At 40.7% G+C, this 14260-nt stretch overlaps 1 protein-coding gene across 14 annotated transcripts in view; it reads left to right on the top strand.

The window, feature by feature from the left end:
* Nucleotides 1-14260, top strand: part of GPR156 (G protein-coupled receptor 156) — a 99768-nt gene that overhangs the window by 68715 nt on the left and 16793 nt on the right. For 11 of the 14 annotated variants that reach the window (XM_084991124.1, XM_084991125.1, XM_021070311.2 and 8 more), the window contains 4 exons: nucleotides 5624-5759; nucleotides 6026-6136; nucleotides 10930-11055; nucleotides 12038-12133. In XM_084991124.1, coding sequence (XP_084847250.1) covers nucleotides 5624-5759; nucleotides 6026-6136; nucleotides 10930-11055; nucleotides 12038-12133 — 469 coding nt within the window. The remainder of the gene's footprint in view (nucleotides 1-5623; nucleotides 5760-6025; nucleotides 6137-10929; nucleotides 11056-12037; nucleotides 12134-14260) is intronic. The other 3 variants (XM_084991129.1, XM_084991128.1, XM_084991130.1) reach the window with 1 other exon arrangement.

The following is a 14260-nucleotide window of genomic DNA, read 5'->3' on the forward strand; positions in this document are numbered from 1 at the left end:
GACTTCATGACAGATTGGATGTGGGTGATGAACTAGAGTCAAGTATGACATCAGGATTTTTGGTCCAAGCAAAAAGAAAGATGGGGTTATGTTATCTGAACTGGAGAAGAATGTAAGAACAGGTTGAGGGGAAAGACTGGGAGTTAAATTTTGGATGCATCGAGATTAGGGAATGGGATGTTGTTTAAAATTTCTGAAGTGGAACCGTTCTGAATGATCCTAAGACCAAGGGTGTGGCCCTGGGGATGGGTTTCTGAAAGTGGAATAAAGTGAATTTGTTATGATTAAAGAATTGAAAACTCTAGAGGTTGAAAGGTTAATGAAATTTCCTGGGATGGTCTCCTAGGAAGGTGGCCCAGGCAGGAGAGAAAGAAGCAGGGTCAGGCTGCTAATCACCCTTATAATACAAAGTTGAAATATAAATAATTATTAGGTCATACATATATTAGCCAGAATTTGAATTGGGTTCATATTTTGAACTTGATACATTAGAAATAAGCAAAATGATCACATTTGCTGAAACTTGGTAGACAAAATTATGATAAAGCTGTTTGGAACATACCCAGATGAGTTAGATTTACAGATTTATGATCTCCATGTAGCATGTATTAAAAACAGTGGATTAAAAAAGAAATTCAAAAATTTCACAATTTAATCTAATTTATTTCATTAAAAAGCATTTTGGAAAGATATTCATATTTGCTTTTAAGTGTGTATATATATATATTTTTTTTTTTGGTCCTTTTTTAGGGCTACACTCATGGCATATGGAGGTTCCCAGGCCAGGGGTCTAATTGGAGCTACAGCTGCCAGCCTATACCACAGTCATGCCAGATCCAAGTTGCATCTGTGACCTACACCACAGTTCATGGCAAAGCTGGATCCTTAACTCACTGAGTGATGCCAGGGATCAAACCTGCAACCTCATGGTTCCTAGTCGGATTCGTTTCCTCTGCACCACAACGGGAATTCCTGGTTTTAGATATATTTGAAACTCAATGATACCATTTATATCAACTCACATAGCATTTTGGAAAGCACAGCCTTGTGACATTTTAAGAAAGTTTTCTAATGGTCACAGCAAGCCAAGAAGTACCCTCAGCCCCATTTACAGGCCATGTTTCTAAACTCTGTCCTGTCATTATTACGAAGAAACAACGGGATGGCCAGTCAGCCCTCTATAACTCCAAGTATAATGAAACTGCAAGTTCAGAAACTGATATTTGATAAAGATTTTTAGAACGTCTTACTGTGAGCTGGTGGATGTCACATGCATCTGAAGTCATTAAAGACTATTGAAATAATCTAGGTTTACACAGGTTCTACAGGTGTAGATGGGTATTTATCTCTATGTGCTGAGACCTTACTTGAGAAGAGAGAAATCAAGAAAGCTCTTGCCTTGTATTGCCAATCAATAAATGAAGAAAAAATAATGAGATAGCTATGAAACCCTTTAAAAAACATCCCCACCTTGTTTCCAACTAAGTAACGCAGTCTGGGCTCTTTATCTTTTCATAAACGAGACACAAGTATTCTAGATGGGGCTGGCTATTTCTGAGTATTTACTACTTAAATCATCCTGCTTTGTAGAAATTAGGTCTATGGTTGATTAAAATATTCAGCATATGAAGGTTTCATCTTTTAGTTCAATGGAAACACATAAACGACATTAGTGGTTGAGTTCCTATCAAAGTAGCAAAGACATTTTCCAGACTTACATAATTCATCTGCTGAATTGGAGATGATTCACCTTTCAGTGACTCCACAGGTGTTAACTTGGCCAAACAAAATAGGTAAATTGTCTTCCATTCATTTTTTTTCAGAGGCAAGTTTTCAGTAAAACTGTTTAGGAAAAATATCAAAAATGCATATGTAAGTTTGTAACATGTCCATTTGAAAAATGAAATCTGCATCAGCTTCTGAGATGTGAAGATTATGTCATGTACTTTTTGTACCAAAAAAAAAAAAAACTAAATTGAATTCTTCTTAATTAAATCAGGAGGGAGAAGAATTCTAAAGCGGGATTCATGCAGTACTAAGTTACAAAGGAGATTTGATTGTACAGTGGTGTTCAAATAAAATGGTCCAGAGAGGAGTTAAGAAGGAAATCTTCCCATCAGTGATTTAAGTAATGCAGTGTACAGCTGTGAGACCTGGGCATTTGCTTGATAAGAACCACCTCTTCAGCTACTCATGGCTCATGCCTGGGAGCTTGTGAGAGGCCATGAGGAAGAACAGCCTAAGCTGTCGGTGTTACAGGAGCCCACGCAATTGGGTGTACCACTGCCCAAGTTTAAGCTTTTGACTACACCAAGTGGCCAGTCCCCATTAGAGGCGCCCTCTTTATTAAATCAGTGTCAGCACTGGTCTCTCTAATGTATTAAGTTTTCTTAACAAATGCTTTGTGAAGCTGCTGATTATCATTGTTATTTTGTTAGTCAGTATTCCCCACATATTCCCCCTTCTTATGAGAAGAGACAAAGCAACTAGATGATTACTCTCTTTAAGTCCCCAGTTTGAAGACATGGTGGCTAAGGATGTAAGAATGAATGAATAGTGGATAGATAGCAATGGGCTACATCATACATGTGGATGCAGGAGACTTCAGGTAAACAATAGAAAAGTGTTCTTTTTTATGACTTTTATTTTTGCTATTATAGTTGATTTACAGTGTTCTCTTAATTCCTACAGTACAGTAAAGTGACCCAGTCATACATATATATGTATATATGCGTGTATATGTATATATGTGTATATGTATATATATGTATAAATGTGTGTGTGTGTATATATATATTCTTTTTTTTTTTTTTCATTTTAGGACCACACCCATAGCATATGGAGATTCCCAGGCTAGGGGGCTAATTGGAGCTGTAGCTGCTGGCCTACACCACAGCCACAGCAATGCCAGATCCTTAACCCTCCAGGGATCTAACCCTCATCCTCATGGATCCTAGACGGGTTCGTTAACCACTCGAGACATGAAGGGAACTCCACATATGCATTCTTTTTCTCACATTACCCTCCACCATGTTCCATCACAAGTGACCAGCTATAGTTCCCTGTGCTGTACAGCAGGAGAAAAGTGTCCTTTATCCATGTAGCTCTCTTGCTAAATGATGAAGGTGGTATTTTAAGAAAATCAATGTGAAAGTAATGTACAGGATGTATTAGGACAGGGGGAAGCTGGTGTTACAGAGAGCTGAAGGCTACACCAAAAAGTTAACAATTAAAAGTTTTGCATCATTTTAGAGTTTTCAAAGAGTTTTGGTTGGCACATACCTCTTTTGATCCTCATGCTCCCCTGTGGGTGGATGCGAAAGAGAATATTATCTTCATTTCACAAAGGAGGAAACAGGAACCTAGACTAGCTAAATACCTGGAGGAGAGTCACGCAGCTGGGATTGGCCGAGCCAGGATTCCCATTTGTCCCACCCGACTCCAGTTTCTGACATGACCGTCTCCTGGGTCCATGTGGTTGGTACAGGAATGCAGAGTGAGGGACGGCTCAGAGGGATTTTGAAATAACAAGTGAAAGAAATTGGCAGTTGACGAGGCTAAGGTGAAAAAAAAAAAAAAAAACAGGAGGAAAAGGCAATCCCTAGGTTTCGAAAGCCTGGAAGATGGCAAGATTAATAGTATCAGCCGTATTGGCCACATGCTTACTTCATGCCAGGCCCTGTGCGACATACTTGGCTATATTGCACCATTGAATTCTCGTAACTCTTTGGTTTGGGGTGGGAGGTGTTATTATTTTCCCCTTTTTACAAATACATGAAAGTTGTTCTCACTTTCAGAGGAAGGAAATAAATGGATTTTGCTCCAAGACTAGATAAAGCCCAACTGAACTTACTGGCCCACAGTGGCAGTACTTGGGGCATGAGTCCTGGGCAGAGGTTTGGTGTTCTTGTTTGTTGGATGAAACTACATTGCCAGCTACGAAGTGATCAAGCTGGGCTGATAGTAGTTGTAGTGGTTGTTAAGCCCAGCACTGCCAAACTTTGTTTAGTGCCTCCTAGGTACTTTGCCTGTCATTAAAATAGGATGCACTAAGAAGCTGCTTTTTCCTTGGCTCTGGCCTTTAAGGTGGTCAGCTGGGTAATCCAGGTACATAAATAAGAATGTTTTCCCTGGAGTTCCCGTCGTGTCGCAGTGGTTAACGAATCTGACTAGGAACCATGAGGTTGCGGGTTCGATCCCTGGCCTTGCTCAGTGGGTTAAGGATCCAGCGTTGCTGTGAGCTGTGGTGTAGGTCGAAGACGCAGCTCAGATCCCTTGTTGCTGTGGCTCTGGTGGAGGCCGGCAGCTACAACTCCGATTAGACCCCTAGCCTGGGAACCTCCATATGCTGCAGGAGAACCTCAAGAAAAGGCAAAAAAAAAACCAAAACAAAAGGTTTTTCCTTTTAGTTATTATTAAAAAGTAAAAATATAATTGCCAAATGATTAGTATAAATATTGCATTTATATAGAACACATTAGATTAAAACTCTAAAGAACAATTACATTCCTTCTTAATTGTTACTAGTTACTTTACTTCTTTTATTAACTTTTTAAATTGTAGTTGATCTCCAAAGTTGTATTAATTTCTGCTGTACAACAAAGTGATTAAGTTATACATCTATGTACAATCTTTTCACTTTTACATCTTAATTGCTATCAATCACTGCCAATGGAAGCCTGGTTTACCCCTTAGGTTAATCAGTTCACACGTTTCTACCTTGTCCTGAGCTTTTGTTGGTGCCCAGGGTTTATCTCAGACCCTGATTGTCCATATGTCCCTCTTGTCTTCAGTGTTCCGTAACTTCATTTAAAACCATCTGAGGAGTTCCTGTCATGGCTCAGTGGTTAACGAATCTGACTAGGAACCATGAGGTTGAGGGTTCGATTCCTGGCCTTGCTCAGTGGGTTAAGGATCTGGCATTGCTGTGAGCTGTGGTGTAGGTCGCAGATGTGGCTCAGATCCCGCGCTGCTGTGGCTCTGGCGTAGGCCGGTGGCTACAGCTCCGATTAGACCTCTAAGCTGGGAACCTCCATGTGCCGTGGGAGCGGCCCAAGAAATGGCAAAAAGACAAAATAAAATAATCTGAAAAATGGCCCTTTCCAAATTTCCTGCTTTCAATCCCTGCTTTCTCTTCCTCTCTTGGTCAAACAGAGAGAGAAAAACAATTTACATGTCAAATAAAGTAAAGAGTAGATGAAAAATTCCCCAAACTTTTTTCAGATAGTAGTTTACCTCACAGCTCATTATTGGAGCCTCCAAACTGTATCTCTTTAGGTGTCTATCTGCTAGTTATTTATTCACTAGGCTGCTTACAGCAGTCTCTTAGCAACTGTAAACTTCATGGAAAAATCTTAACTCTTTTCTGTTTCCACCTGTTTTTAGGCAGTTGGCCTTCTTTTAAAAGACTTGGAGTTATACAAGCAAGAACTGCCAGAATGTAGTTCTTTTTGAAAATAAGTTTAACTAAAGCACTGCAGTTTTTCACAGGGCTGTAAAGTGAGTTCTTCCCAGTGGCCTTTTACTCTGAAGCTGCATTGGGGATTATGCTGGTGGGGAAGCTCTGTCCACTCCCAGGGCAAAGGTCCTGACCGTAGGTGTCTTTCTTCCTGGTTTCCTGTAGGATTGTGAAGATGTCTAGTCCCAATCTGAACATTGTAACCTTACTGGGAAGTTGTCTGACTTACAGTAGTGCTTACCTCTTTGGGATTCAAGATAAAGGTTCTTTAGCGGGAAGCTCAATGGAAACTCTCATTCAGGTAGGTGGAGTCTTCAATATTGTTTTGCATATAATGCCACAGTTTTGATAATTTTTAAAATCAGCTGCTCCTGTGGGTAGTGGTTACCTTTATCCTCAGTGTGGGCACTTTCGCAAGGGATCCCTGGAGCGCTGAGTTAGTGAGGTCCACTCTTTGCCTCCGGCCCTCTGTGGACCTTGTGGCCCTCTGTGGCTTTGCAGATCAGAATGTGCAGAGAACCACAAGTTCTTCTCATGCCTCTTGCTTCTGCTTCTTTCCACCTGTAGGTAAGGCTGTCCATGCTGTGCATTGGGACCTCCCTTGTATTTGGGCCCATCCTGGGGAAGAGCTGGCGACTCTACAAGGTGTTTACCCAGAGGGTTCCGGACAAGAGAGTGGTGAGTAGGCAGCAAGTACACGCTGCCTGATCGCAGACAGCAGCTCTAGTATTGATGAAAGGCTAGAGAAGCTTGTGCCGGATTGCTGGTCTGACCCTTTTACAGTGATCTGAAGTTCCTGCCCCTTACTTCAAATCCTAGCATCATGTGGCCTCATAAATTCCAAGGCTGGAAGGCTGTGTATATAAGCCTTTGAATAAAGGCTCTTCTTCATATGCACAGGCCCTGGTACTGCTCTGGGGGGATGTGTGAGCTGGCCAATATCTGGCACTTGTATGAGGGAGAGCAAGATGCCCAGAGAGGCTGTTGCTTGGCACAGGTGTGAGCTGAAAGTGGACAGAGGAGCTATAGCAAGTAAGCAGTTATTTCCCTGGAGCCCAGTTTCATGTAAGAAGGCCATTCTCTGCACTAAGAAGGATGGGCCTGAGCAGTGAGCTCAGAAGAACACACACACTCAGCAGACAGAACCAACCCTAGAAGCTATGTGGCAGCCAGATGATTTACCTGTCCCTGACATCAGGTGTCATTCTCACCACATTCCCCCATTTTATCAGACTTCCTGATGGAGCTGCGCAAAGCTCAAAACCTGATCATCAAACCCTTTGTCTATATAGGCTCTGCCGAGACCCAAGATATCACTCAGAGCTTACTTCTCTGGACTGATGAGACTTTTTTTTTGGCAAACATTATTGAATTGTGGCAAATATTTATCAAAAGCTCAGCTAAAAGTAGCCATACATATGGAAAAGATTGTCTAAAGGACAATAAGTTCATCCACCCCTTTAGAACACTCTTTTTTTTTTAAATACTTTTATTGAGATATAATTGACATGCAATGAATTACACATATTTAAAGTGTATGATTTGATATGTTTTGATATATATATATATATATATACACACTATGAAATGTGGGGTTCAATCTACAAGTTTCCTCATGTACCTTTGTCATCTCCCCCTCCTGTCCAATTCTTACATCCTCTGTCCTTGTCCCCAGGCAAACATTGATCTGTTTTCTGTCCCTATAGATTAGTTTGCATTTTCCAGAATTTTATGTAAATGGAATGATACAGTATGATTTTTTTCTTTCTTCTATGTGGCGTAGATTCATCTATGTTGTTATTCGCATGGATGGGTCTTTCTTTATTATTGCTGAGTGATATTCCAATGCGTAGATGTAACTATAGTTGGTTTATCCATTCTCCTATTGATGGATGTTTCGATTTGTTTACAGGTGGGGGCTATTAAAAATAAAACTGCTCTGAACATTTGTGTATGAATGTTTATATAAACATATGCCTTCATTTCTCTTGGTTAAAAACATTAGTATAGGGCATTTTCTTGTGCAGCAGGTTAAAGATCCAGTGTTGTCACTGCAGTGGCTTGGGTCACTGCTGTGGTACAGGTTGGATCCCTGGCCCAGGAACTTCCACATACCACACAGGTATTGCCAAAAACAAAAACAAAAACCTAAGCATAGAATGATGGGATTGTATGGTAGGTATATATTTAACTTTTTAAGTAATTGCCTGACTGTTTTCCAAAGTGGTTGTACTGTTTTACATTCCCACCAGCCGTGTATGAGTCCCTTTCCTCCACATCCTCTTCAGCATCTGACTCGGTTGTTCCTTTTCCCATTTGTCATTCTAATAGGTATGTGTAGTAGAATCTTATTGTGTTTTAATTTGCATTTCCCTGATGCAGTATTGAGCATCGTTTTATATGCTTATTTGCCATCCGTATACTTTCTTTGGCAAAGTATCTGCTCAAATCTCTCACCTATTTTTTAATTTAGTTGTTTGTTTTCTTGTTGTTGAACTTTGAGAGTTCTTTTTATATTCCCAGTACAGTCCTTTATCAAATATATGATTTGCAAAGATTCTTCCACTTTGTGACTTTTCATTCACTGGAGAATGTCTTTCGATAAGAAGATGTTTCTAATTTAAGTTCGGTTTACTACTGTATTCTTTTATGGATCAGATTAAGAAATTTTTGCCTAACCCAACACCCCAAAAGGTTTTCTCCTAGTTTTAATAGTTTTTGTTTTTACATTTAGGTCTATAATTCATTTTGAGTTAATTTTGAAGTACAGTATGCTCTATGGACTGAAGTTCATTTTTTATGTATGGATATCCTGTTGTTCATCTGTTGAGAACACTGTCCTTTCTTTACTGAATTACCTTTGTAACTTTGTTGAAAATCATTGACTCATAGATGTGTGAATCTATTACTGGATTCTGTCTCTCATTAATGTCATTGTTTATTTTTATACCTATACTGTATTATTGTGGCTTTATATTAAATTAGGAGTCAAGGAGTGTTAGTTCTTCTTTTTCAATATTGTTTGTTGTTTTGGCCAATCTAGGGCCTATGAATTTTTTAATCAGTTTGCCAGTTTCTGCAATTTTTTTTTTTTTTTTTTTTTTTTTTACCATTTCTTGGGCCGCTCCCATGGCATATGGAGGTTCCCAGGCTAGGGGTCTAATCGGAGCTGTAGCCACCAGCCTATGCCAGAGCCACAGCAACGTGGGATCCAAGCCATGTCTGCAATGTACACCACAGCTCATGGCAACGCTGGATCCTTAACCCACTGAGCAAGGCCAGGGATCGAACCCGCAACCTCATGGTTCCTAGTAGGATTCGTTAACCCTGCAACACGACGGGAACTCCCCTCTGCAAATTTTTTACTAAGACTGGTTGCGTTTGTGTTCAATCTATAGATCAAATTGTGGAGATTGACTTCTTAACAAGATTGTGTCTTTTAATCCATGAACACAGCATATTTATTCATTTATTAAGGTCTTCTCTAATTTCTTATAGCACTTTTTTGTAGTTTTCAGTGGAGGCCTTTCATATTTTTTAGTCACATTTATTTCTAAGTATTTTATATTGTTATGTTATTATACATGTTACTAGATATTTTGTTTCACTTTCCAATTTTTTGTTGCTAATATATAGAAGTACAATTGACTTTCGTAGGCCGATCTTACATGCTACAACCTTGCTAAACTACTTATTAGTTCTAGTAGCTTTTTTGTAGATTCCATCAGATTTTCCACATAGATGATCATATCTTTTGTAAAGATAGTTTCTTTCCAATCTCTTATATTCTTTCCAATCTCTTAATAGAAGTGCTGAGAACAGACATTCTTGAGTTGTTCTTGATCATATGGGGAAAACATTCAGTCTTAGTAAGAATTAATATGATGTTAGCTGTAGTTTTATCATAGATGCTCTTTATCTAGTTGGGGAAGATCACTTCCATTCCTATTTTACTGAGGATTCCTATAAAGAATTAATGTTGGGTTTTGTCAAATGCATTTTCCCTGTCTATTAATCATATGGTTTTTCTTCTTTAGTCTTTCACATGATGAATTACACTAAATGATTTTATTTATTTACTTATTTATTTATTTATTTTTACTATTTCTTGGGCCGCTCCTGCGGCATATGGAGGTTCCCGGGCTAGGGGTCTAATCGGAGCTGTAGCCACAGGCCTATGCCAGAGCCACAGCAACGTGGGATCCGAGCCGCGTCTGCAACCTACACCACAGCTCACGGCAACACCGGATCGTTAACCCACTGAGCAAGGGCAGGGATCGAACCCGCAACCTCATGGTTCCTAGTCAGATTCGTTAACCACTGCACCACGACGGGAACTCCACACTAAATGATTTTAGAATGCCAAACCAACCTTGCATTCCTGAGACAAATTCTACTTGGTCATTTGTATTATCCTCTTCTTATATTGTTGGATTCCTTTTTATAACATTTTGTTTATAATATTTGTATTCATGTTCTTAAGGGATGTTGCTCTGTAGCTTTCTCATAAAATCTTTTTCCGATTTTGATAGCAGGGTAATGCTGGCCTTGTAAATGAATTGGAAAGTATTCCCTCCAATTCCATTTCTGGAAAAGTTTGTGCATAATTGACACCCACGTATAGCTTACGTATTTTACAATGGCATGCTTCCATTTCTCTACCTCCCAATCTTTGTGTTGTTTTTACTTTTATCTATGTTACAAGTCCCATACAGTTATTATTAATTTTTGTTTAAACAATCAATTATGTTTTAAAGATATTTAAGTAGTAAATAAAAGTCATATATTTTTCTGTGAAGTTAACATTTCCAGAGCTCTTAGTTTCCTTGTGTAATCTGTATTTTCATCTGGTATCATTTTCCTTTTGCTTCCAGGATATCTACTGTTCTTATACAGCTGTGCTAATGCTGAATACTTTCAGCTTTTGTTTATCTAAAAAAGTCTTTACTTCTCCCTTGTTTTTGAAAGATATTTTTCCTGGATATAGGACTCTTGGTTAAGAGTTTTTTTTTTTTTTTCCTTTAGTACTTTAAGGATTTCCCTCCACTGTTCTCTCACTTTGCCTTGTATCTGATGAGAAATCTGATGTCTTCCTTGTTTTCGTTCCTCTATACATGATGTATCATTTTTTGCTTGTTGATTTGAAGATTTTTCTCCTTATCACTAGTTTGGAACATTTTGATTAAGCAGTTGATGTGTTTTTATCTTACAAACACCATGAATCATGTAACCAATTATGCTTCCTTCTTTTCATTGGTTGTCAAAAATTCAGATCCACATTTCTGCCTTGATTCTTTTTTTTTTTTTCTTTTTAGGGCCACACCTGCAGCAAATTCCTGGTCTAGGGGTCCAATTGGAGCTGCAGCTGCAAGCCTATGCCACAGCTATAGCTCAGAGCACATAGGACACTCTAGCCCCTGTGTTGTATAGCCAGTGTACAATGGAAAGTGATGACCTTGACTCTTTTGCAGATAATCAAAGACCTGCAGCTATTGGGGTTGGTGGCAGCCCTGGTGATAGCTGATGTTATCCTGCTCATGACGTGGGTGCTGACTGATCCCATCCAGTGCCTCCAGATTCTCAGTGTCAGTATGACGGTGAGGGGCCCAATCCCTGGAGAATCTAGTTCCTGAGCTGGAGGGACTGGCCTCTGTGGGTGCATGGGGGTCATTCTCCCAGTAGTGTTCACTGTGTAGACATCTTCCCAACAAGAGAATGAATGACCCAAAGAGGATGGAGGGTCAGGAGCTGTGGCTACTGACAATGCCTGCCCCTTGTCTGCAGAGTGTGCTACCCTTCCACTGTTCCTCCCACCACCAGTTTTTTACAGACACACCCCCTGAGATGTCAGCACACAGGAATCTGCCTGGCAGCTCTCTCTACCTCCACATTATCAATAATGAGAACTTTTAGCCACACAGAGTTGCTTGACCCTAACTTTTGAAAAGTAAATTGAGTATTCTGAGGTATTCTTTGGAGTCAGTCAACCCTGGTTCAAATCCCAGGTCTATCATTTACCAGCCATGTGACCTTGGGAAAGTTATTTAACCTCTCTAAGTCTATTTCCTCATAGGTAAAATGGAGATAATAATACTACCTATTTCATAAAGCTGTAGTGAAGATTAAGTGAAACAATGCAGGTAAAGGACCCACCTGTGCCCAGTACATAGTGTTGACTTAATAGGAGGTATTATATGTCTCCAGCCTTACAAAGGGGCTGAGGAATACAATGGAATCTTGACAGTATAGATCGAATAATTAAGGTTTCAACGATTAACAAAGAGCAGGAACATGATATGAAGTAATTTGTGATTTTGCTGATGCATCAGTTGGAATCCCTGTGGCAGCAAAGCACATAACAGGGGTGAGCCCTGCTGGCATCAAGCATCCACGTGTCAGCCCAACTCATTAGTTAGATTCTAATGGTGTTGCCTAAATGTCGTACTTTCAACGTATTAAGGGGAAAATTATATGCTGTGGAGGAGTTCACAATCCAAAATGTTTACAAAGGTCCTCTGTGTGTGTGTGTATCCCTGGCAATTGTGGGCACTCTCAGTCCTGACCCTGTGTCCCTCCTAGGTGACAGGGAGAGACGTGTCCTGCTCCCTCACCAGCACACACTTCTGTGCGTCCCAGTACTCCGATGTCTGGATTGCTCTCGCTTTGGGATGCAAGGTTGGTAACCACATCGCCACTGTCTCTTTGTTCCCAACAAAATGGATATGAAGAGGAATTGCAGGAATTAACGAGATGATTGCTGCAGAGTATTGAAATCAGAGCTCTCTGTTGACACATAAATCTCAAAGCCATTATTTATTATTTCTAAGATCTTTATTTCTCTACTTTTTAATTGTTTTTGAGGATTACTTTTCCATTTCTTTGGATTCCCTCATTCAGTCTTCCCCCAAATCATGTGGAAATTACCCTCTGCTTCTCCCATTTCCTGCTCTGGTTTTTTTCCTTGATTTGGCAATACTAGCTTTTTCCCTAACTACGTGCAAGGGCAATGATGAGGAGATGGTCTATCCAGCTTAATCTTTTGTCTTAAGTGCCCTTATTACCCCTCTTATGTCTTTTTTCGAAGTTTGGGGCAAGGTAACCTGCTGTCTTCTACCCACCTAGCTTTCTCTCTGCAACTGGAAGCATGGAAGATGGCAACATGGTATTCTTTGAGCCATTTTAGCTGCCACAAAGTATCTCCCATACTGCCCTGAATCTCCCACCATTAGATTCATTTGTCTGTGTTAGATGGCAGAAGGAAGATGTTATTTCCAGGGTGCAGGATACCTATACAGGGCACTAAAGGAAAACCAACTCTCTGATTAGCTGGATTTCAGCTTGAAGGGTCAGAGACTCTGGCTCTGGAGGGCATCAGGCAGGCCTATTTCAATGAACAGGGCAAGCCCTGCACAGCAGGATAGGCCTGTTGGCCACCAGGACAGAGAGGCCTGGTTGACTGATGTTGGCAGACAAAAAGGAGATTTTGTAGAAATAGGTGGCCTTAAAAGTAAAGTTTATTCAGTTCATCATTAGGAAAGTATTCAAGTGGTTGCGTCTGAGAAAGAGGCCTGGGGCTGGGCAGGGCGGGACAGGGACACGAGGCTTTTTAACCATGTGCATGTATTACTTTGATAGAAATACTTTTAAGTGAAAATGGTAGAAAGTGAACAGCTCTTGATTTCTAGTTTCTTACTAGTGGTTAAGAAAATGACCTTTACAATGTGACAGGGAATTCTGACTCCGCCCCTTCCTGGCTGACCCTGAACCTCATTTAACCTCTCAGTAAAATGGGGAGGAGGATAACATCCTCCCAGCACAGTGCTGAGTTTTGAAAGATTTCAGGCATGTTGCATTTTCAGCCACTCCTGACCCATTGCAAGAGATTGATAAATGTTAGATATTATCACTGTCATTTATCGTCCACTGCTCCCCACCCGGACAGTTCTGAAAGCACAGTGCCTCCCTGTTCTTCGAGTCCCCGTAGAAGAAACTCAGCACTTCCCCCATCATAACTCCCTCTGCGACTCAACGTGGTTTATTTTCTCTATTGCCTTTTATATAATCCCATTTCCATTTTATTTCACGGCAGTATCTTGCTGTAGGTCAAAGAAGGAAAAAGAGAAAAGATTACTGAGGGTCAGGAAACTGACTGGCCGACGTCCGCCTGGGCTCCCTGTTGGTTGAACAGTTCCTGAGAAGGCCCCCAAACCTTCGTGTTAAGTCCCAGGATCCACCAGAGCCTGCCAACTGCCCCCTACCCCGTGCTCCTCCGCACATGCACGGAATGTGATTCCCACGAACACGAGTCATGCATGTAGAGAGGCTTTATTCATCCCTAGTTCCCTTTTGGCAAGAATTTTAATGGAGGTAAAACATTTCAATAGAATCAGATTTGAACATTTCAGAATCACAGAATTAATTTTACTTGCCTTGGATTAAATTACTCATAATCTAACTCTGCCAAATGCTACCTGATGGCGTCAGTTATCCAAAAGTCAGGCCCCACTGGCTTCCTGACCTGTGTACCCCCTAGTCATTGGAAGATCTCAGAGTGGCCACATTCGGCCTTCGGACCTCACTTGGGACACTCAGGACCAGACAACATCTCTGCCGTGCTGACTCCTTTACTATAGGCACAGCCAGTCCTCCAAAAACTTGTGTTTAGCGGCATCCCTGCAGCTGGAATTGGGCAGATCATGTGATTTCAGGGTCACTGGCCAGTGGCCTGCTGATACTTGACCTCACTGTTTTTATTAGTTCTCCCTCTGAATCCCCATAGTTCCCACCCTACCTCACCCCTCA

This window comes from Sus scrofa, chromosome 13 (assembly GCF_054392235.1).
Source record: "Sus scrofa isolate SSC_HxYL_T2T_F1_AM1 chromosome 13, Sscrofa_HxYL_maternal_Yorkshire_Landrace_v2.0, whole genome shotgun sequence".
Classification (NCBI taxonomy): Eukaryota; Metazoa; Chordata; class Mammalia; order Artiodactyla; family Suidae; genus Sus; species Sus scrofa.